Source organism: Heteronotia binoei, chromosome 13 (assembly GCF_032191835.1).
Source record: "Heteronotia binoei isolate CCM8104 ecotype False Entrance Well chromosome 13, APGP_CSIRO_Hbin_v1, whole genome shotgun sequence".
Classification (NCBI taxonomy): Eukaryota; Metazoa; Chordata; class Lepidosauria; order Squamata; family Gekkonidae; genus Heteronotia; species Heteronotia binoei.
In genome coordinates this window covers 12,995,093-13,020,298 of record NC_083235.1, presented here as the reverse complement: position 1 = coordinate 13,020,298, position 25,206 = coordinate 12,995,093, and the positions used below count along the sequence as shown (strand labels likewise).

Here is a 25,206-nt window from a genome sequence, read left to right as displayed (position 1 = left end):
CTATAGCCCAGCGACATCTCTACCTGCTTTGGGCAAGAGTTTAACTTGCAAAACTGCAATGGGATTGGATCTTTTACTGCTAGTGGTGCCACTGACCAAAACTTCTGGCACAGAGAATAGGTTTCAAGCTGTTCCTACCTGGCATTTTTCTTGATTAGTTTCCCACCAGCAGGAAGGTAATTTCCTTCGGTGTGCGCATAAAAATTAAGCTGAAAGGGAGCAGTGAAGGTTTATCTCAATGGCTTCCATTCTGTTCTTGTTCTGTCATGGGGGGCCACAGGGGGCTGGTCAGGCAGCACACTTATTTTCCATTATACAAAGACAGGTGTCATCTCTCCTTGCATTAAGCAGAACTGCTAAAAAATGAAAGGGCTGGACTATAAATATTGAGCAACTGCCTCACAGCGACCACCGCCAAAGTAGATGTGATGGCTCCAACCTAGTGAGACTGCTTGACTCATGTCGACTTCAACAGCTTGTGTTACCAGTTACAGCGCCACATTAAAATATGTCTCCTTATCCCATGACTGCTAAGTTTTCTTATAAAAAATGAGTGCAGAATGTTGACAGACAGTTTCTAAAAATCTGGGCATTGTATATTTTAATAGCCGCATTGTGGGCTCATCTGCAGATACATATATCTGCTGAACAATGGGGAGAAGACAGATTTTTTTCACATCTTGGGGTGGGGAGGCTGAGGTCTGCAGAAAAATCTTAACCCTCTGATTAAAAAGGTGTGGGAGTTAAAAGAAAACAAAACAACATGCAGGAGGATTCTTTGTTCCTCTCCCACAGTGCCAGTGCTGCTTCTGCCAACAGTGCAAGAGAAAATAAAACTAAAACACAATGCACAACATTTTGTTGTGGGTTGCCCACTGTACCACAGTGATAAATACCAGGTAACAGAAAGTACCCTCAGACCCTCTCACTGATAAACACGCATATATAAATAATCTTAAAAAGATAGTGGCGTTTGAATTAGAACTTAGTCCAAATTCATGACTGCCACCACAAAGTTCACCCTGAGAACCAGGCCCTGCAGCACATGTGGAGGGATTCATATGAAGAAGATTTCTGCACATGCTGGCAGAAATCGTAAATCAGCTTTCAGCACGTTATTGCAAATAACAGATTATTTCTGGTCATTAAGGCATGCTAAAAGCAAAACTCCACTCATACTGGCAGGAGTCACATGACACACCCTTTGGTGTACATGGCCCAGAATCCAGCACAAACGGATTATTTTTTTGCTTTCCTCCACCACACCATTCTGACCTATGCCCCTCTTTTGGGGTGATCAGTCACGTGCTACAGTAGTCACATGACTTGCACCTTAATGGATGAAGCTTAAAAAGGATTTATACCAAGGCAGATCTGTTCTAGCTAACAAAGGAAAATCCAAGCACTAACGATTAGAAGTCAAAACATGACCATGCTTCCTATGAAGAAAGCAGTAGATTCAATATAAGATACCAAATTCCTTTTCATAGCATTTTAAGAACAAAATTTAAGGAACCATGTCAGAAGTGAATTGAGGTTATAAGGAAAGAACCAGGAGTGTTTATATCCAGACGTAACAACTTGTGCTATCATGCCTCTACACAAACATCTCTTTCTCTACCCAAAATTAATTCTGGTCAACAACTCTGAGCATGAGTTTAAAAAGGTGACAGAAATACATCTGAGAACAAGCATTAATAAGATCACTAAGCAGTCTCATGTGATCATGATCTCACGAGTTTGTTCAACAGAGAACTTTAAAATTTATGAAGGATGACAGATGCCTCTTGAAAATAGCTGAAGAAGGAATTAGATATCTGGAATCACTGTGTCCAGAGACCTCCAAGTTTTCTATAACTAAATATAGAACAGAATAAACAAGAGCTTGGGGAGACGGCTGTCAACTCAGATCCCTCTCTTAGATGGAGTACAAGCAATTAAACTGAATATTCTACCTGTATACTTATATTCTCCTTAAATAGCTTGCATCATTAAAATAGCCTACAACAAACTGAAGAAATAAGAGCAAAAAGTATACGTGACACGGGAGATCTATGATTGATTGGACTTTCCCATGTTGTCCTTGACATTAAAAAACAATCATGGGGAGCCAAGTGAGCCACTTGGCTGGAGGTTGGGATTTGGATGTGGGGGAGGAGATGGATGGATGGATGGATGGACGGACGGACGGACAGACAGACAGATAGATGGACGGACAGACAGACGGATGGACGGACAGACAGACAGATAGAAGTTGTCAACTAGAATTATTATAAATACATTATAATAAGTCTTCTATTCGCTGTTATAGTGAATAAAAACTGCAGGGGAAATTTCTTTGAGGAGGGGGGCAGGAAGAGATGGTCAAGTTTCCTTCCCAGTTGCTGCAGCCCCAGTTCAAATCCTCCTCCTCCCAGCTGCTTCTTATTAAAAGTAAAAAAAAAATGTTAAAGGAAATCTTATCACTGACTTCCTATGTAACTCACAGTTTAGCTCATAAACCAATATGGACAAACTAAAACTTTTTTTTGGGGGGGGGGGGGTGTAAACAGGAATATTTTATACCACTGGCCACAGCAAAGCAGGGATCCCCAACCTTTTTTAGCCTGTGGGCAGCTTTGGAATTCTGACACAGCGTGATGGGCACGGCCACAAAATGGCTGCCACAAGACAGCTGCCACGGAAGGCAAAGCTGGCCACAAAACAGCTGCCACGGTTTCCCTTCAGTAATAACAATCCTTGTGCTGTGGTGGCAACTGCTGCCAAAGCCACGTTTTTTAAAAATCTGTATATTTTTAAAACTCTAATGGCCAATCAGAAGCCTTGCTGGGCACGTTCTAAAAAAAACACTTGATGAGCACCAGAAAAGGTGTCAGTGACTGCCATGGCACCCACTGACACCACATTGGGGAAACCAGGGCTAAAGCAAAGTGGGAATTACACAATTTATAGGCTATCGCTAAGAATGCCCTTGAACACACTCACTAATGATAAGGGAACTCTTGGTCACGCTTAAGAGTTTGCAGTGTTACATATGGATGGAGACAGTGCATCATGATATTTATTTTTTTATCAGAAGAATACTTTTATTAAAGAGATATAGAGTCAATGCTTTTTGGTGGAAACAAAAAGACTTCCTGGTATTCACGTAAGATCGCACCAATTTCCACCAATTCCCCCCTTAGGACTTGGAAGGAAAAAGAAAGGAAAGGTCCCCTGTGCAAGCACCAGTCGCTTCCGACTCTGCGGTGACATTGCATCACAACGTTTTCATGGCAGACTTTTTATGGGGTGGTTTGCCATTGCCTTCCCCAGTCAACTACGCTTTCCCACCAGCAAGCTGGGGACTCATTTTACCGACCTCAGAAGGATGGAAGGCTGAGTCAACCTCGAGCCGGCTACTTGAAAACCCAGCTTCCACCGGGGATTGAACTCAGGTCGTAAGCAGAGCTTAGGACTGCAGTACTGCAACTTGAACATTCTGCACCACGGGGCTCACAGGACTTGGAAGAGCCCCCAAAAAGGTGGTGCTCAATGAGTTACCAAAGCCCTGATAATGATACAATAGACACGCATATATTATCATCTGTAAGAAAATAAGTAACTCTTGCACTTTACAATAAACTTATGAATAATATAGGGTTTGGGTCTGACCTGGCTAGCCCCAGGCTAGTCTGATCTCACTGGAAGTTAAGCAGGGTCAGCCCTGGCAAGTATTTGGATGAGAGGCCTCCAAGGAATACCAGGGTCAAGACACAGAGGCAGGCAATGGCAAACTACCTCTGAATGTCTCTTGCCAAGCTGCCTTCAACCCCACAGGGTTGCCATAGATCAGCTGTGACTTAATGGCACGATCACTTATAAAATATAAAATATGAATTTTTGCTGTTTCTGGGGGCGGGGCAATATTTCCATCAACAAAAGCACATGGGCAGTGCCACAAGTACAAAACTACTAAGAAAAATGCTCTTGAAATATTCATTGTAAGAGCAGGGATTTATATTCCTTTGCCGTACATTCATACCATCGAACTTTCAGAACCGCTATACTGTACTGTATTAATACAGCACCATGAAATGTTTTAAATATGTAATTATGTTTTATATGTTTTATTGGTTTTTAATGGAAGTAATGTGATGTTGTGAGCCGCCCTGAGTCCGCTTGCAAAGAGGGCGGGATATAAGCTTAACGTAATAAACAATAAATAATAAATTTGATAAAAAGCCTGTGCGACTTTCTCACTTGGCTGGCCTGTGTCTGACCTAAAGACAGCAGCTTTTAGCTTGCATGTCAGAAAAGGCATACAGGATGCTGCAGCTGAAACCACTGTCACAAGACGCTATTGTCTGAGTGATCAACATTTACTTTAGCCTAGTATACTGTTTGCTGAAGACGGATTAAGCTACCTGGTCTTACAGAAGCTATTTTAGTGTTTTTTTTAAAAAAACAAACAAAAAAAACCCAGAGTGGTGCTTACCTGTAACTTGTTCATCGACATCTTCTGTGCAGACACACATTTGTACTGCACTTGCAGAGGCTGGCCAAGGACATTTTTTCCTAGCTCAAAAATTCTGCAGTGGGGATGCCCCACTCCTACTGCAGCCAGCACACACACACGGGATTTCCCACCCAATGCGTCAGATGCTTGGATGGCAGGTCACCCCCTCTCTCTCAGTTGCTGCCCACTTTCATGGCACAATAGGCCCTGTGAGAGCTCACAGCGGGACAAGAGGGAGGGAATGTCTGTCTGCACAGAAGACTTCGATGAACAACAGTTACAAGTAAGTGCAACCAGGGCCGTAGCCAGGATTTAATGTTTGGTGGGGCCCACAGCAGGATTTGTTGCTTGGGGGAGGCTAGGGGGTCACCCAGTTTGGTGGCCTTGGACTCTCAGCGCTGTAAGCCACCTTTAGTTTCACAAGTTAACCCCCCCCTTCGCCTAGACAGTCACAGCAGCTCTGGTCCCCCCACCCCTTTCTTATGTGCCCCTCTCTCAGAGAGACAGAGATCTCTTAATTCTCCCCCCCCCCATTTTGCTCTGTATGCTGTGTTAGGGAAGGAGAGAGAAAAAAGCAAAAAGACCAGCAGCGATGCTACTACTTGTTTAGAGTGGTGGTGAGCAAAGGGGACAGAATGGGGGGCCCTCCAATGTAGGGGCCATACAGTTGGAAGCGGAGGGGTTAAAAGGATGGGCCTGGCCCCTCCCAGCCCCCACTGTAGTTATGGGCCTGAGTGCAACTCTGTTTTCATCTTCTGTCTTCCTGTGCAGCCCCTCATGGGGACCCACAGGAGGAGGGGTGAGTCTCTCACTGGAATAGAGCCTGCAGAATCATCTTGCCTGCGTTTGCTTTCTTCCTTGCCTGAAGAACTAGGGTGTAATGTCTCACAAAAGTGTCCTCTTGCTGCCCTGCAGATGCCCAGACAAGGGAACCCTTTGAAGAAAGGTGGCCAACAACCCCTGTGCTCATGGGGAATGTGATTTGTTGAGACGACATGGACGGAGTTGATGCAGCTTTCCCCTACTTGAGGCCCCAATACTGGATAAATAGTATTTTGTCCCTACAAAAAGGCTTGGTTCTTTCTAAGTAATAAAAGAGAGCCTTCCTAACATCTAGAAAAGGGTGAACTCATTTATTATGAGGGCCGGATCTGACATAAATGGGACCTTGCTGTGTCAGGCCAGGCCATTTGTGTACCTATTTAAGATTAGGTAGCAGAGATATAAACTTTTTAAAGGACACAAACAAACACAACTGAAGATTTTTTTAAAAAAAATAAAACTTAAAATAAAACATGCTTAAAACATTAGCCCCTGTTGATCTTAAAGGTGCTTTCTTTGTATTTCTCCCATGGGATCCAGGGAACTGGGCAAAGAAAGCTCTGGCTCTTTCCCTCCCTCCCCAAAGGACCAGGAGGGGGAGGAGCCTCAGCCAATGGAGAAAATCAAGGTTTTGCTCTGTAGCTCCTGTGCAATTGAGCAAGCCTTGCCAAGCAAGCTGTGATGCAGAAGAAAGCGAGAGAGGGAAAAGAAAGCAGACATGAACCAGTTGCTCGGTGGTCTGATAGGAGCCCTCTGGGGGCCTGATTCGGCCCCTGGGCTATATGTTTGACACCCCTGATCTAGAGTATGCAGCGATTTCTCTGCCTGTGAACTCAGGGTGGGGAAGATAAAGGAGATTGTAAGGTGCTCTGAGACTCTGATTCAGAGAGGAGGGCAGGGTATAAATCTGTGGTCTTCTTCTTCTTCTTCAAGCTACATTAGTGTGAGCTAACTCGCAGTTTTTTAGCTTCTGGCTCACACATTTTTGTCTTAGCTTTGGAAAAATGGCCCCAGAGCAAACTAATTACTGCAGTAGCTCACAACTTTAATGGCAGTCACTCACAAAGCAGAATGTTTCACTCGCACAACTCCACAGCTTACAAGAAGTATTGAACATATGAAGCTGCCTTATACTGAATCAGACCCTTGGTCCATCAAAGTCAGTATTGTCTTCTCAGACTGGCAGCGGCTCTCCAGGGTCTCAAGCTGAGGTTTTTCACACCTATTTGCCTGGACTCTTTTTTGGAGATGCCAGGGATTGAACCTGGGACCTTGTGCTTCCCAAGCAGATGCTCTACCACTGAGCCACCGTCCCTCCCTACCACCGTCCCTCCCTGATATTGATAGGGATTCATTTGGAAAAGAAAGCATCTGTGGTCAGGGTTATCAGAAGAATCCAGAAACCAAATTGGACCCCTGAAAATAAATTAATATCATCTAACCATCAGTACAGAAGCCTGACCACTGCTCTGGGAATCAAAAAAATAGCGTCTTGGGGGTGGGGGGGTGTTTATTATGGTTATACATCCTAACAAACCCAACCAGCAAATTCTATATATACAGCCTTGCTAAAGGAATTACAGTAGTACTTGATAAGCCTTAGTAATCATTATATGGCCTTTGCTATTGGCCAACACTTTCTAATGCAGCCCGACACCATCATCTTAATGCTCTTGGCTCTGCCATCAAGCATAAAGGCGTTACCTATGGCGGTATCAAGGGAGACACCAATGAATTGAACTTGCTGGGAAAGTTCAAGTCCGGACTTTTTCCAATTCACCATTAGGCCTTGCCAGGTGGAAATAATACAATAAACTCTGTTATGACTGTGGGCCATAATTAGCCAGTCATGTAAACATGGAATATATAGCAACCCTGCATATATCTAGATGTGCTACTATAACAGCCATACCTTTGGTAAAAATCCTGGTTGAATAAGGCCAACCAATAGGGTTGGCAGTTCCAAGATGGGAAATACCTAGAGATTTTGGGGGTGGAGTCTGAGAAGGGCAGGTCTGGAGAGGTAAGATATTTCAATGGAATATAATGCCATAGAGCAGGGATGTCAAACATGTGGCCTGGGGGCCAAATCAAGTCCCCAGAGGGTTCCTATTAGGCCTCTGAGCAACTGGCTGTCATCTGCTTCCTTCTCCCTTTCTCTTGCTTCCTTCTGCATAACAACTTGCTTTGCAAGGCTTGCACAATCGCATAGGAGCTACCGAGCAGTCTCTGTTTTCTCCATTGGCTGAGGCTCCTCCCTCAGGGAGGAAGAGGGGGAGGCAGAACTTGCTTTGCCAAGGTTGCTCAACCACCCAGCAGAGCTGAGCCAATCCTCTCTTCCTTCTATTGGCTGAGGCTCCTCCTCCTGGTCCCTTGGGGAAGGAAGGAAACATCCAGAGCTGCCTTTGCCTAGCTCCCTCAGTCCCATGGGAGAGATATAAAGAAAGCACCTTTAAAACCAATGAGTGCTAATGTTTTAAGCATGTTTTATTGTTTTTTTTTTAAATCTTTAATTGTTTTTGTCTGTGTCCTTTGTAAAGTCTCTGCTACCTAATCTTAAATACAAGCACACATGGCCCAGCCTGACATGGCCCAGTCAGACAAGATTTCATTTATGTCAGATCCAACCCTCATGAGTCTGACACCCCTGCGAGAGTCCACCTTCCACAATAGCCATTTTCTCCAGGTGAAGTGATTTCTGTTGCCTGGAACTCCATGGTAACCCCAGATCTCCAGCTACCACCTGGATGCTGGCAACCCTACCAATCAAGTTTTTCTCAACCACCAGAACTCTCTGTCTGTATCCTTGCCTACAAGTGTGTTGACTTCCATAAGGAGAGATCGCTTGCAGCTGTGGGAACCTGATGGCTTATGGGCTGAGAGAGCATGCTACCATCTTCCTTTCTGACACTTACTAAATAGAAAACATGATGATCCGAAAAAGAACTGCAACTTAAGATTATTTCAGGCAAACCTACTTTCAAGGTGTTCCAAATACAAGCGCTGCTTGGCTTAAAAAATGTAGCAGGGGGAAAGTCCCTGCCTTGCCCACATTTTTTTCTGCAATCCTACTGTGATCACCACTGCTTTGGTAAAAGCACACTCACAGTAAAAGTACACCAGATGTTCACTTAGTACCATGCATCAGAGACATTCAAAGTAGGTGGAACTTGCTGCCAAGGCTTGCTGAAGCTAAAGAAAAAAGAAGACAGTTTTCCCCACTTGGTTTATAATTAGGGGGGTTTTTTTCAGTAACAATTTAACAGCCCAACAATATATATATATTTTTATCGTGTTTCAACTTTTGTATACAAAGAGAATAATCCTAAACATGTTGACTCAGAATTGTCCTGAAACGATCTAGTTTAAAGAAAAATGAAGGCTTTCTTCCCTTTTCTTCAAAATCTTTCATAAGAGATTATCTGGCTCTTTTCATTTATCTACATATCTTGTGTGGGGGGTGGGGGGAGGTTTCATGTCCTAGAAAGAAATAAGGTCAAAATCAAACAGCCTGGAGATGGTTATGTTTCCCATCTATCCCAGTTTAAGACAAATGTAGTTGTTCTTTTACTTTTCAAGAGATTTTCTTCTTGGTTTATCTAATCACAGAAACCTGTTCCACCATTATTAACAATATGTGCTAGTGGATACATAATTGAACTTACAAGATGGAAAACCTCTCAGCCACAATGTTTCCAGACAAACCTACCTAACAATTAGTATGACAATTAAACAGGATAACCCTTATGACCAACAAAGTTTAATTCTGGGTATAAGCTTTCATACGCATGCACACGTCTTCAGATATGTATCTGAAGCAAGGCTTTTTTTTCCCAGGGGGAATGTGGGGGAACGGAGTTCCAGAACCTCTTCATGGAAACAAAAATCTCAATAAACTGTTTTAATGCTCATGAGAGATACCTATGTATTTCTCCTTAATTTCCTTTGAGAGTTCCACCACCTCTTTTTCCAGAAAAAAAAGTCCTGAGCTGAAGAATTTAAGAACCAACAAATTAAACTTTGTTGGTCTTAAAAGGTGGCTCTGGGTTCAAACTTTCTTCTGTTGCTTCAGATCAACATGGCTACCCATCTGAATGAAGAAATTGAAATTGTTAAAAGATTTTCTGTTCCTTGGCTCCATCATCAACCAAAAGGGAGATTACAATCAAGATATCAGAAGATTCGGAAGGGCAGCCAGGAAGGAGCTGGAAAAAAGTGTAAGGAAGTGCCACTGAAGACCAAAATCAAGATAACTGATGCCACAATATTCCCCATACCATGTATGGGTGTGAAAGCTGGACAATGAAGAAAGGTAATAGGAAGAAAGTGGATTCATATGAAATGTGGTGTTGGAGAAGAGGTTTTTTTACAGGTACCATGGACTGCCAAAAAGACAAATAAGTGAGTTCTAGACCAAATCCAGACTGAATGCTCCCTAGAAGCGAAAACTGAGGCTATCATACTTTGGACCCATCATGAGAAGACAAGACTCACTGGAAATGACAAAAATGCTAGGCAAAATTGAAGACAGTAGGAAAAGAGTTAGACCTAATATGACATGGTTTGACTCAAGAAAGGAAGACAGGAGGAGCAAGGTTGTTAAGTGCTGGAGGTTTTTGTCATCATTAGTTCATAGAGCTGCCAGAAGTTGGAGGGGAGGGGCTATGGCTCAGTGGAAGAGCTTCTGCTTGGCATGCAAACGGTCCTAGGTCCAATCCCCAGCATCTCCAGTTAAAAGGTCTGGCAGTAAGTGATGCAAAAGACTTCCACCTGAGACCCTAAGGCAGGAATGTCAAAACTCATTTGTTATGACAGCTGGATCTGACATAAGCAAGACCTTGTTGGGCCAGGCCATGTGTGTCATAAAATGTAATGCCAGGTAACAGAGATATAAACTTTATAAAGAACACAGACAAAAAGATTTTTTTAAAAAAACTTAAACTAAAATATGCTTAAAAGATTAGCATTCTTGCAATATTTTGCTTATTTAACAGTTTCTAATAACTGACACCTTTTGTTCTGAATTACTGCATCAAAATCTGGAGACAATGTCTGTGCAGTAGCAATCTTGAGTAAGCTGTTCAGGTGTTGTTCAAGTGGGTGTCTGTAAATTGCCAATCTACTTTTGATTTGTTGACATTCATTACAGAAATCACACGGTCAGTGCTTTGAGTCTAAGACCCAAGGGAAAACATGAAATGGCTGGGAGCTTTTGTACATAAGTTACTACATGTGCTGGTAAGCCAATGCAGGAAAGACAGGCTTTGCTCCATAGCTCCTGTGTGACTCAGCAAGCTGTGATGCAGAAGGAAGCAAGAGAGAGAGAACGAAGCAGATGACAATGAGTTGCTCATGGACCTGACGGAAGCCCTCCAGAGGCCTGATTCGTCCCTCAGGCTGCACATTTGACATCCCTACCCTAGAGAGCCACTGCCAGGCTATGTAGACAATGCTGACTTTGATGGATTAAGGATCAGATTCAGATTAATGCAGCTTCATGTAGAAGCAACTCAACGACACAGAATCCAACACAGAGATCACTTAGAATCTGAAGTCACAGAAATTTTTAAACACCTTGGGGGTTTCTTTAAGCATGCAACCCACTGCTAAGTGGGGCGGGGAATCAACCCTTTCAATAAATATTTTTCTTTGGAAAACAGCAGACATCTTGAGAGCAAATATAATTTTGTCAGCTCCACCCTAAATGTTAATCTCTGTTTCTTTTTCAATGTAATTGGAGGTAAAATGACTTAAATGCCACGGGTATATAACTCTTCAATTTACAAAAAGGAAGAAGACAACGAAGAAGAAGAAGAAAAGAAGAAAAGAAGAGGAGGAGGAGCAGGAGATTGGATTGATACCCTGTCCTTCACTCTAATTATCTTGATTTTTGTAAGAGATGTGTGGAAGGATATAATGTACCACGATGGGAGACGAGAGTAGGGCAACATGCTTTATTGCAGGTACATTATAAGGTAAGGAACAGGAACACGCAGGCCGGGTCCCGCTTATATATACAACACCCGGGACAACCTCTCGGTGTGGCCAGCCCTATCCAGGCTGTTTGGGCTTCCCGCCCTAGTCAGTGGTTGGTGGAGTGTTCGCGCGCTTTGTGGTGCCGATAAGGGACAGCCTGGCCGTTAGTGGCGCAGTGCCGCCATTTCGTTATTGCGTTATTACGTAATGGCGGCCTTGCGATACACTACAAAGGAGAAGGAGGAGGAGAAGAAGAACCACCACCACCACCAAGGAAAATACAGCATAGGGCTTCATGCAAGACTGAAAGCAATGTTGTATCCATTTCCTCCCCATTACTCTAGGTCAATTAACCCAATTTTGGAAACAATTAAGGAAGATTGTTACTAAGCAAAGGTAACATGCTCTTATAACTCACACCAGGCTTACTCTTTCTATGTATTTGGTGGAATGTTGCGTCCCCCTGCCCTGACTTCTACCCACAACAAGGCAAGTGTTTGTCCTTTCACTTGATATATCAAAGTACAATGTAGAGTGGATCATCACCTACTTTTTAAGGCTTTTTTGTTTACTTAGAATTGGTCATCAGCAGAAGTTATGAAATTGCCTTCTAGGAAAAATAACAATGGCTCACAATATCACCACCGCACTGTCAGAGAATCTTTTTCAAACTGAATCATTCTCAGGATGGGTCCAAGCAGCAGGTTCCGATGACAGAGTATGAGCAGGGCCATCTGGAGGTCAATTTAAATCACTGACTTAAACCAACCTTTTCCATGTATTATTCAAATACTCACTAAAACCAGCCACGAAAAAAATACTGGTGCATATCTGAGAAAAGCCTTTATGCAGCCTCTGAGGATACAGCAGAACTTCCTTAAATATTTAACTAAGTCGTTTTACTATTTAAGAGCATGATATACAGTATGTTGGTGGTGGAAAGTACCACCAAGTTGCAGCTGACTCTTTAGAGTTTTCAAGGCAAGGCAAGAACAGAAGTGATTTGCTGTTGCCTGCCTCTGCACAGCGACCCTGGTATTCCTTGGTGGTCTCCCATCCAAATATTACTGACCAAATATTACCCTGCTTAGCAAACCGTAAGGAGGTGAGGCTAGCCTGGGCCATCCAGGTCACAGTACAGTCTATTGCATAAAATATTTTTAGCTAACTTAATGTTCATGACCCTAAACTTGCCCCCCAGACAGGTGTTTGTATATAGGTGCTGGTTGGAATCAACACTAGAATGTGCTGCTTCTTTCCACTGCTTTCTTTTTGCTTTAGATGTTTTCTTCAAAATTCTTTTTTTTTTTTTGTTAACAGAAATGTAGCTTTTCAAGTTTGTAAGAATGCCATAAGTTATTTTAAAGTATATGAGCATTACGATCCAATATCATTTGAAAATAATTTTCGTAAAGGCTCTTCTAGCTAAACTTTTCAAGTTTCATTTTTTAAAAAATCACTGATTTTTATCATCCCTGAGACTGACAGATATCAGGCAGGGATTCAGCTTGTGCGTTGTAGGCTATTCTCTATCCACAGAGCAGAACTACAAGTTAACTGTAAAAACCGGTAAAGAAGCCTCTTCAGCTGCAATCTTAAGGACACGTTCTTTGGAGTAAACCCCACTGAATACCGTGGGAGTTACTACTGAGTAGACTGCATGCTCAGGATTGCTCCCTTCAACAGCAATAGTTCACAACAAGTTGTGTGATCTTAGGAGCAATCCTAAGCAACCTGACTCAAAAGTAATTCATAAGTTATTCAGTGGTGCATATGCCCAGGAAAGCATACTTAGAATTGTGCCCAAAGCCCCTTCAACACTTTCAAATTCAACCTTCATCTTTAGTTTGAACACCAAGGGGACTCACTTCATGCCCTTCCCTGGCCTCAGCAAACCAAGGCTGGCTTCCAGGATCCTGCCTCCCCTTCTTCTCCCCTGATTTGATGGGATCCAGGTCTGCCAATCATGTACAATCCATCTTTTAATGCTGTCAGTGCTCTGATGCACTTTTGACTTAATTACTTCCTTACCTGCGAGGAAAGAAGAACTAGCATGGAACATTTCTGGGACAAACTTTGATACAGATATTTTTTTTAAAGGTGCTGGCAAGAAAAGAGGAAATGAGCTATTAATGCTGATAAAGTTAAAGCAGACCAAGTGAATGCGTATTAGACGCAGTTTACACAGGGTGTCAAACATCCAGTCTGGCCCCTGAGCAACTGGCTGTCATCTGCTTCCTTCTCCTTCTCTCTTACTTCCTTCTGCATCACAGCTTGCTTTGCCAAGCTTGTTCAATCGCACAGGAGCTACAAAGCAAAGCCTCTATTTTCTCCATTGGCTGAGACTCCTCCCTTGGGGAAGAGGAGGGAGGAACAGCTTGCTTTGCCAGGCTCTCTCAATCACGCAGCAGAGCTACTGAGCCAAGCCTCTCTTCCTTCTACTGGCTAGTCCCCTGGGGAAGGAAAGAAAGAAACAGAGCTTCCTTTGCCCAGTTCCCTGGATTGCACAGGAGAGATATGAAGAAAACACCTTTAAGACCAACGAGTGCTAATGTTTTAAGCATGTTTTTTTTAAAAAAAAAAATAAAACTTTGTGTTTGTCTGTGTGCTTTAAATTCTGCTCCCTGGCATTACATTTTATGACACACAAGGCCTGGCCCAACGAGGTCTCATTTATGTCAGATCTGACCCTCATAACAAATGAGTTTGACACCCCTGGTTTACAGCATTATTCAACTTGTTCTAGAATGGCCATGTGTAGTAAAGATCTGACTGGAGGTTATGGCAGGGCTGGCATCAGCATACTCTGAGGTGGGGCAATTGCCACGGCCCACAGCTTCTAGCGGGACCCATTGCCACTGACCCCCACACACATACACCCTGTCAACTGTCAGCATGCCCTTCCCCATCTGTTTGCTTGAAATGCTCTACCATCTGTGCTCCCAGCTGCCTGCCCAGTGCCACTGGGGAAAGGCATGTGGGTGGCAAATAGTGCTGGTGCTCCTTGTGGCTGTAGCAGCAGCACTTTCAGGTGCATGCACTGACCACTGTTGTTGGTAAAAAGGTGTGCAGGTAGTGCAGGCATAGGCAATGGGAAGGCTTACAAATGGGAAAAGGATGCACAGGCACATGGTGGGGCATGTAGGTGGGGGTGGAAAGGGAGGCATGAATGGGACTAGGTGGTGGGCAAAACTCCCTCTAAGCTGTGGAGACTTGTGAGCAAAAAATCTACTTTGTGAGCTACTGGCATTAAAGTTGTGAGCTACTGCATAAATTAGTTGGCTCTGGGGCCATTTTTCTTGAGCTAAGACAAATATGTGTGAGCCGGAGGCTAAAAACTGTGAGCTAGCTCACACTAACTCACCTTAGAGGGAACACTGGTGGTGGGCAATACAGGGGCACCTACCCACCATTCAGACTCTCACTATTGGGTGGGCATGCTAAGAAAATGGACCTGGGTTATGGGATGGTTCTCACATTACACTTTTCATGGTCTTATATTCTTTTGTGAAGACATGTTAGCACAGCCATCCACTATTATCTAACAGGGAACAGAGGGGATATATTCCCAAATGACTCGGGAAAGTAATGACAAAACCAGGAATAGAACCCAGATTATGCCCTACCTTCTGAAACAATTAGGGTAGGGAATGTAGGGATTGCAAAACATTCTTCACAGAGGGCTGGTCATCCGTGGAATCTGCTATCACAGCAAGAGTTTCAAGTTCAGTGCTTGCATTTATATTTTAAGCAAGGAGTCAAGTAACTTTGCAGACCGATGTTACTTGCAGGTGATTGCACAAGACTTGGGTTAAATTCATCCCCATTAAGATAGATCATCAGAAAGCCTTCACAGAAATTCCTCTGCTGTAGTAATTAAATAGTTAATAAATACAGCCAATTAGATTTGTCATGCATTCTTAAGCATGCAGTCCCTAAACCCAATTCTATTGCTTTGAATCCAGCTCGCTTCCGAATCAACAGGCTCAAAATCCAGGTTTCAGTCACAAATTCAGAAACTCACCTGGTTATCACCAGATTTTAAGATCATTCAGCCCAACAATCTTGCTAAATGTCATCTTTAATGTTTTCAGTACAGTACTGCCAGAAAGAATATAGACTGTGGTGGTGGATCAATGGCCATTGTAACTGATAAGGCAATGATACAGATTTGCTTTAAAAGTCAGCCACCGATGCAGAGGACTGTTTAGATGCACGGCATGGAAAATTCTGACAAGCTTAGGCTGAAGGAGCAACGGAGGAGATTAAACCAATTATTAAGCCTACAGTAGTTATTCCGCCACCCACTGATGGGTATATAGGGGGAAAAAACAACCACACACTGGTTTTTGAATCATAGCTGCTCAACTCAATTTTCCATGACAAAGAAAACACAAGTAATGACCTAGCTTGCTTTTTAAAACTTTCCCTGTGAATAGTCTTTCCAATGCATTTACCTGCTTGCTATTCACTATCACCACTTGTCTGTTCTCAAAGCCCGACTACCAGGGGGAAAACAGACCAATCTCCCCAAGAGAAAGGCAGGGAAATGGGGCTTAAATCTAACTTGTTAAGGGAACTAGTACTTGTCTAATCAGTATTAAAGGGCCAGTACAAATCTACCTTTGCCCTGACCTGGATGGCTCAGGCTAGTCTGATTTAGTCAGATCTTGGAAGCTAAGCAGTCAGCCCTGGTTAGTATTTGGATGGGAGAGCATTCTGAAGATCTATCTTAACGGGGATGAATTGAACCCAAATCTTGTGCAATCACCTGCAAGTAACATCGGTCTGCAAAGTTACTTGACTCCTTGCTTAAAATATAAATACAGAGGAAAGCAATGACAAACTACCTGTCCAGATCATGTGATGTGATGGTATCGCTTTACTCTGCTCCGGTAAGACCTCACCTGGAGTATTGTGTTCAGTTTTGGGCACATTTTAAGAAGGATATAGACAAGCTGGAACGGGTCCAGAGGAGGGCGACAAAGATGGTGAGGGGTCTGGAGACCAAGTCCTATGATGAAAGGTTGAAGGAGATGGGGATGTTTAGCCTGGAGAGGAGGCGGCTGAGAGGTGATATGATCACCATCTTCAAGTACTTGAAGGGCTGTCATCTAGAGGATGGTGTGGAATTGTGTTCTGTGGCCCCGGAAGGTAGGACCAGAACCAATGGGTTGAAATTAAATCAAAAGAGTTTCCGGCTCAGAATCAGGAAGAACTTCCTGACCGTTAGAGCGGTTCCTCAGTGGAACAGGCTTCCTTGGGAGGTGCTGGGCTCTCTTTCCTTGGAGGTTTTTAAACAGAGGCTAGATGGCCATCTGACAGTGATGAAGATCCTGTGAATTTGGGGTAGGTATTTGTGGGTTTCCTGCATTGTGCAGGGGGTTGGACTAGATGACCCTGCAGGTCCCTTCCAACTCTATGATTCTACCTCTATAAATCTCTTGCCTTGAAAACCCAACAGGGTTGCTGTAAGTCTGCTGTGACTTAACAGCACTTTATATCCACAAAGATCTACCTTTGGACAACAACAAAAAACACCTAATAATCTCATTTTATCTAACATCACAGTAGTGTTGGTCTCTTGCCAACCTAGGCAGATAGGGTGGCAACATGCAAAAGAGAGGAGAGTTCCTTCATCTTGTCTTCTCTTCGCTTTCTAAAAGTCTCTGTTCTCCAGCTACTCATGGTGGAAGACCCCTGTGCTTCTTTTCGGACTATAAGCAGGAGCAAAACCATCTGAAACTGGGGAGAGAAGAGAAAACAGCAGACTGGAGAATCTGCAGCCTTTCTCCTGGGAAAATAACATAAATGCCTCCCCCCCCAAAAAACAATAAACAGAAATAGTAGCAACCAAGGGACAAAAACTAAGAGGCATGGTTCAGAGAGTCAACAAGGCACATGGACACACACAGGTGAGTGATAACCAGGGCAGACAGTGTCTGTAAACGCAACTTAACAAAAGTACAGGATCTGGGAAAGCATGAATTTATTCCCCAAGACTTGGGACCAACAAAGACACGTATATAACACTATGCAAGGACTTATCCATCTTAGGCCATGACTTGAATCTAAACTGGCAATTGCCAGGGTTTCCTCCTACTTAATGCAATTTTCCCCACACCCCAAGTTCTTCCTGGGAGTCCTCAACCCACATCAGAACATCATTTCAGTGGGTCACAGTGGGAGGAGGAAGGTAGTAAGGTTCCATTCTGCTGAGGGAAATTTGATCTGGATCTGACCCCATGTCTCCAAAACACTGTATTATGCTACAACAGCCATAGGATAGGCTACAGCTGTACTGGTTGCAATGGAAGACAAAGAGTAGAGGGTCCTGAGCAATGTTCCCTCTAAGCTGAGTCATTGTGAGCTAGCTCACGGTTTTTTCAGCCTCTGGCTCACACATTTTTGTCTTAGCTCAGGAAAAATGGCCCCAGAGCAAACCAATTTATGCAGCTCACAATTTATGTAGCTCACCACTTTAATGCCAGTAGCTTACAAAGTAGAATTTTTGCTCACAAGACTCCACAGCTAAGAGGGAATATTGCAGGGTCCAATTGCAGATGATGCAGCAGATGGAAGCAGAAGCCCCAAAATACCAAAAAGGAGCAAGGAGGCAAGGAAAAGAAATGTATACAGGTGAGAATGGAAGTTGGAACTACAACTTACCCCACCCACTCAACTATCTTTACAGCCACCTTTTCATTCAGACTCTCACTATTGGGTGGGCATGGGCACCAAGCTTAGGAAATGTGATCTGGAAAATAGTTTTGAAAGTATATGGACCGTTGAATGGCTAAAATTGAGGGAAGCTGGCCCTGAGCAGTATCTGCCTGGGAGACTGCAACCTATTTGCCATAGGATAGGCTACAGGAGGGTATCCTTTCCAAAAACAACATCCCTGTTGAATGAGAAAGTAGCTGCTTGGCACTGTCAATACACAGTTACATCACAAATGTTTACATAAAATAATGTCAAGTGCTTCAGGTGAAATTCTATCACAGGCAAACAAAGCAGCCAGGAAGTTTGAATTGCTGTGTTTAAAAAACCACACACACACACATTCTGCAAACCAGACAAACCCCAGCATTGCTATTGGAATAAATTGATGACAATCCACATAAGTTAATGTGCAACCCATATTCAGGCTGAATTATATGTATTTATTTTGGATTCTATTATTTAAATGTGTTCCTATTTTTTTTTTGCCATGAATTGGGTAAAGTTTCTAAACTGTTAGCATTTCAATACTGGCAAAATATGCACAAGTAAGAACTGGTTGATTAATCTGTATCATCTGTGCCCCAACAGATTCTAGCTTATGTCCATGTAAATGGAAATGTCACAAGTTCAAAGCTGCAGCTGTGAGGACTAGGAACTTGCCCATTTAAAAGCATTTTAGGTTTCTCAATATTCCATATCAGCAGCTAGGTTTCATTTTACAAACAACAGCCTACACGTCACAGCGGCACTAGCCACTAGATTCCGGGACATCTCCAAATGTTAACTTCCCAAATGCTGGACCAAACCAGACATTCTAAGTATTACGCAGATACTCATACAAGTGATTACACATAGGTGACTGATGGATTGTCTCTGCACTAACCTGCAGTTCACACCATGCAACTTCCACCCAGGTTTCTGTGTCCAGACCTTTGAAGACGGTTTTGAAGGCCCCTCTCCCCAGTTCGATGTCAAACTTCAAGAATCTTCCACCGGGGGACGTAGCCACAGCCTTCATCTCTGCTTCCTCCTCTATTTCCTTCTTGGTCCTTTCCTTGGATGCCTCCAAATTTACCTTCAAGCCATGTTCGTTTCTGGTCTCCTGCCCTGCCGCTAGGGTGCCAACCGCCAAGTGGCCTACTCCCTGGCTGTCCGCCGTGAACGGGTCCTGATCATCCCTCGGAACAGGCTCCAAGACTTTTTCGTCCTCCATAATCTCCACGCTCTTCCGGAAAAACCTCTTCCTCTCTGTCACTGCCCCAAGGGCAGGTGTGTTGACCCCCTCTTTGGTCCTAGCCTCCATGGTCAAAGCGGCCTCAGCCGAGGAGTCCCCACATTCCAAAGAAACTCCATCAGGTTTCTCCGATTCCTCTGTGCTGGCTGATTCACCAGAGTCCGTAGCCATGACACAGCAGAGCCTTAGCCCTCGGATATGTTAAGTGTTTCCCTTCCTCTTCACTTCAGGCACATCATGAGTAGCTGCAATGTTACCAGGACTTACTTCCTCTCAGATTATCATAAGATTCCCATAGCAACCTGTAACAAGAGGGAAAAGGGGGGGAGGGAAACAGGATCATTTTAGAAGGTGAAATGCAAAACAGCCACCAAAATTGCAGCTTCAGTCAACTACTCTAGCCTTTCTTAATCCTAGCCACTCAGTCTTAGCATTTTTTTGTTTAAACTTCTCATCGTCGAACTTTATAAGAGTTACGTGCAACACGCTATATAAAATTGGCTTCGAGATCTCATCGTGTTATAATAATTTATACAACACCCATGGCAGCTTGACGAATGAATGGAACTTGCTGACCTAGATATTTCTCTTCCCCTCCCAACCCCTTTAACTCAACAATTGTAAATTAATTCAGCCAACTGCCAAAGCTGATGAATGCTGAAGTTCTCACACAACCTTTCCCCTCTCATCTCCCAATGTATTGTTTGTATTATAGTATTGCCTACACCTAAAGTAAAAGCAAGTAAACCTCAGCTGAGACTATAGCTTCATCATGCCCAGAACTAAATAAAAATATTTTTTAAAGATTTCCATCATGCAAAACTTCAGATTAAAAGCAAACATATCTACAAACTGAGGTCATGCTGTTTACCAAAGGTCACATACAACAGTATGAGAACCATGAACTGACCACCACCCCTTCCCCTCCAGTTTCTTGAGCAAAATTCCTAACAGACCAAACCAGGAACAAGTTAACCACATCTCTTTAGACTCCACTCTCCTTTTGTCCTTCCCTGACCACAATTACTCCTTATAAATACAATGAAAGAAGCAGTTTTATTTTTATGTTCTCAATGTGTATTGTGGATGCTTAATTATTAAATCCAGATAAACTGGTATTTCCGGCTGGTACATTGTATTATGGAGTTAATGCTGACCGCATTGCTTGGGATCTTGTGTGCGGTTAAAGGACGGCAGTTTTGAAAAAAAAAAAAAAAAGAGCTTTCAAAATGTGGAAAGGAAAAATCTATTGCTCAATGGAAATGCATTTAATTCATTATGTGGCAACAACAAAACATCAAGTGAATGGATGCGTTAATGGACTCTGTTCAGTTCCCCACAGATACTTACAGACAAATGCCAAGTTTATTTACCAATTTGGAGGGTGCCATGTTGCAACATGGGCACATCTACACAGCACCAATGCACAAGCCAGAATCCTCCACTTCCTTTTGTAGCTACGTAATCAAAGGCACTGGGGAAAGCAATGGCAAATCACCCTGTTAAAAAGTCTGCCGTCGTGATGTGAAGTCACCCCAGAGTTGGAAACCACTGGTGCTTGCCAGGGCTTTTTTGTAGAAAAAGCCCAGCAGGAACTCATTAGCCAGTTTGGTGTAGTGGTTAAATCCACGGACTCTTATCTGGGAGAACCGGGTTTAATTCCCCACTCCTCCACTTGCAGCTGCTGGAATGGCCTTGGGTCAGCCATAGCTCTGGCAAAGGTTGTCCGGGCAGCTGCTGTGAGAGCCCTCTCCAGCCCCACCCACCTCACAGGGTGTCTGTTGTGGCGGGGGGAGGTAAAGGAGATTGTGATCGCTCTGAGACTCTGAGATTCAGAGTATAGGGCGGGATATAAATCCATTATCATCATTATTATGCCACACCCCCTGACATCAAGCCAGCCAGAACTACGTTCCTGTGCGTGCCTGCTCAAAAAAAGCACAGGGAACTACCTTTACCTTTTTAACCAAAGGCATACATAACTTGTTTCTGAAACAACCCAGTCTAACACACGCTGCTTATCGAACAATTAATCTCTCAGCAAAACCTTCAACCATTCATTTTAAGAGGGGAGGGGAAGAGACAGGAAAGCTGGAAGTTTATCAGACAGCATGCCAGCAAGCAACCTAAGGACCATGAGGAAACGTTCTGTTCAATAGCCAAGCAGAATGCACATCACAAAAAGTTCCTAGGATGGCTGTTATCACAGCACACACTGCACTTCAGCATCTTTCAAGCCACAATTAAAGGTCTGGCTCCATCACTGGATGCTGTTTTCTTGAAGAAATGGCAAATTTCAAACAGGTGGCTTTTTAAAAGTAAAGGGATAGTTATCCAAATAGTTAGACAAAGCATTTTTTTGGGGGGGGGGGGGGTGATACAGAACCACCTCACTTTTGAACCAAGCAACAAATGGTCACAGGGCATTTATTGAGCCCTAGGCTTAACCAGGGCTGGATCTAGGGTGGGGCAGAGGGGGTACCTGTCCCGGGCACTGCCGGAGGGGGGGGGGAGGCGCTAAATTCTATTCTATTGGCCCATAAGATAAGATGGGCTCATAAGGGAGAGAGATCTTGGGGTCGTGGTAGATAACTCACTGAAAATGTCAAGACAGTGTGCAATTGCAATAAAAAAGGCCAACGCCATGCTGGGAATTATTAGGAAGGGAACTGAAAACAAATCAGCCAGTATCGTAATGCCCCTGTATAAATCAATGGTGCGGTCTCATTTGGAATACTGTGTGCAATTCTGGTCACCGCACCTCAAAAAGGATATTATAGCATTGGAAAAAGTCCAGAAAAGGGCAACTCGAATGATTAAAGGGTTGGAACACTTTCCCTATGAAGAAAGGCTGAAACGCTTGGGGCTCTTTAGCTTGGAGAAACGTCGACTGCGGGGTGACATGATAGAGGTTTACAAGATAATGCATGGGATGGAGAAAGTAGAGAAAGAAGTACTTTTCTCCCTTTCTCACAATACAAGAACTCATGGGCATTCAATGAAATTGCTGAGCAGTCGGGTTAAAACGGATAAAAGGAAGTACTTCTTCACCCAAAGGGTGATTAACGTGTGGAATATAATTTTTTTGGCCACTGTGTGACACAAAGTGCTGGACTGGATGGGCCATTGGCCTGATCCAACATGGCTTCTCTTATGTTCTTATAATTTTTTAATTTTGCCCCCCCCCCCCTCAAAAACATGTAGATCCGGTCCTGGGCTTAAGCTATAGCTCGCTTCATCAAACCCACAAAAGGGGCGCTGGCTCAGGAAACATTCTGCAATAAATTAATCTTCCTTTAAGGTATCACAAGAGTAATATTGGCTGCATTCAGACTTTACATAAGCCACAGTTAAAATCAGCCACCTCACTATCTTAATGCAGTCAAAGTCAAAACACACACAAAAGTCAATAAATGCAATCCCCCACTCCCACCCACTCCTTGCATTCACTGTACACAATACAGGGACATAGCAATCATTATAAACAGGGAAGTCATTTAAAGGGCACAATACGCATTGTTTATATGCTAATATTAGAAGCATGAGAGCCAAGGAAGATGGATTTTAAAATACTATTTAAAAATATCGTTTGCATATATAACAAAATCCTGGTGCACAATGTTATACATAAATTAGTTCCAGAAGCAATCGAGCAGGCGGTATTGGAGAGACTATGATGCCTACAGTATAATGTCAGTTCATAGCTTGCCCCGCCCTGTTCTCTTATCTCCACTGCAATACGCTACAACGTACATACATTGGGTCTGAGACCACAACCGCACATCCTGTGTAACAGTCACACGTAAGTTGCACATTCCCCTCAGTTCCAACATGTGCAGTATTTGATTTGGATTGTGACAGCGACACATGTAGAGAGTGGCCTTCACCATATCCTCCAGGTACCAATTTCCTGAAATGGGGGGGGGGCTGCTTTTTGACCTGTTGAGAAAGCCCCTGACAGCTCACTGAAGCTGATATGGGTTTCCTCAACAGGCCAATAGCATATTCTCATGGGAAAGGAACTGAAGGCCCATCCCCCCCAACACATGCCACAGGTATGATCCAACAGGATCTGACGAAAGACGTAAATGTTATTAATCCACTTGGACACTTACTCTGCTCTGGTAAGACCTCACATGGAGTATTGTGTTCAGTTTTGGGCACCACATTTTAAGAAGGATATAGACAAGCTGGAATGGGTCCAGAGGAGGGCGACGAAGATGGTGAAGGGTCTGGAGACCAAGTCCTATGAAGAAAGTTGAATGATCTGGGCATGTTTAGTCTGGAGAGGAGGCGGCTGAGAGGTGATATGATCACCATCTTCAAGTACTTGAAGGGCTGTCATATAGAGGAGGGTGTGGAATTGTTTTCTGCGGCCAGAATCAATGGGTTGAAGTTAAATCAAAAGAGTTTCCGGCTCAACATTATGAAGAACTTCCTGACCGTTAGAGCGGTTCCTCAGTGGAACAGGCTTTCTCAGGAGGTGGTGGGCTCTCCTTCCTTGGAGGTTTTTAAACAGAGGCTAGACGGCAATGAAGATCCTGTGAATTTATGGGGAGGTATTTGTGAGTTTCCTGCATTGAGCAGGGGGTTGGACTAGATGACCCCGGAGGTCCCTTCCAACTCTATGATTCTATGACACAGTGACCAGAAAGGTATCAAAAGCCAATGGGATGAAGAATGGCTCAGTCATTTAGTATCAACACTGGATGACATTTAAAAAAATCAGGGAAAGAGTTAGAAGGGTCAAATCCTTTCAGAGAGCTTGTAAGTTACTCTAAAAACGTCTATAACAGAAAATTCAAACAAAATGTATGCCCCAGCTAGAAAGAGTAGAAACACAATAGAGAAGATGCCAACATGGTTAAATAACAGCATCAAGGAAACCACAACAGCAAAGAGACTTTCTTTAAATTAGAAATTTTGCCCAAAGAAAGGACAATTTAAAGAACGCAAACTTTGGCAAAATCAATATAAATTGGCACCATGGAAGAAGAAAAGTTAAGAAATGTGATGAGTAAATTGCTAAATATATTAAAACATTTGTTTCAATGCATCAGAAGCTAGAAACACTGTAGAAAAATCAGACGCCAACAAAAGACAGGAAAATACAGAGAGACTAAATTAACCGTTTGCATGTTTTTCACTGAAAAAGGTGCTGCATATGGACAATTTTTCTTCTGGAGTAGCTAGAAAGGCCTATGTCAAATAGAGAACACAAAAAACGACATTTCAGAGGTAAAACATTCTGAACTGACAGTTCACTGAAGCTGAATAGCATTTGCCTGCAAGATCATAAGGATCTCAGGTGATAAAACTGTTGGTCTTTTAACAAAAAAATCTGTAACACTGCTAAGATTAGCTTGCTTGTTGGACTACTGACAAGCAGTTAACATTACACTTTTTTTTTAACCCAACTAGGAAATTACAGATCCATCATACCAACTTCTGGCCCAGATACATCAGTGAAAAACAAGAGATTAAATATGCAGAATAAACCTGGCCTAGGAGGAATAAATATAACATTTGCAAAGTAACTTTTAAATAGAATATGTGCTCAGAACTGATCCAGTAGATACTATATAGCACAGGTGTGTCAAACATGCGGCCTGGGGGCCAAATCAGGCCCTCAGAGAGCTCCTTTCAGGCCCCCAAGGGAACTGGCTGTCATCTACTTCCTTCTCCCTCTCTTTTGCTTCCTTCTGAATCACAGCTTGCTTTACCAGACTTGCTCAATCACACAGGAGTTACAGAGCAAAGTCTCTATTTTCTCCAATGGTTGAGGCTCCTCCCTTGGGGAGGTAGGAGGGAGGATTAGCTTGCTTTGCCAGGGTCTCTAAATTGTACAGCAGAGCTACTAAGCCAAGCCTCTCTTCATTCTTTTGGCTGAGGCTCTTCCCCCTCATGGTTCCCTGGGGAAGGAAGGAAAAAGCCAGAGCTTCCTTTGCCCAAC

At 43.3% G+C, this 25,206-nt stretch overlaps 1 protein-coding gene across 1 annotated transcript in view; it reads right to left on the bottom strand.

Annotated features, from left to right (window-relative positions):
- Window positions 1-25,206, bottom strand: part of WNK3 (WNK lysine deficient protein kinase 3) — a 166,505-nt gene that overhangs the window by 126,252 nt on the left and 15,047 nt on the right. Inside the window, exon 2 of the mRNA XM_060253263.1 lies at window positions 18,903-19,555. Within this exon, the coding sequence (XP_060109246.1) occupies window positions 18,903-19,424 (522 nt within the window). The 5' untranslated portion in view covers window positions 19,425-19,555. The remainder of the gene's footprint in view (window positions 1-18,902; window positions 19,556-25,206) is intronic.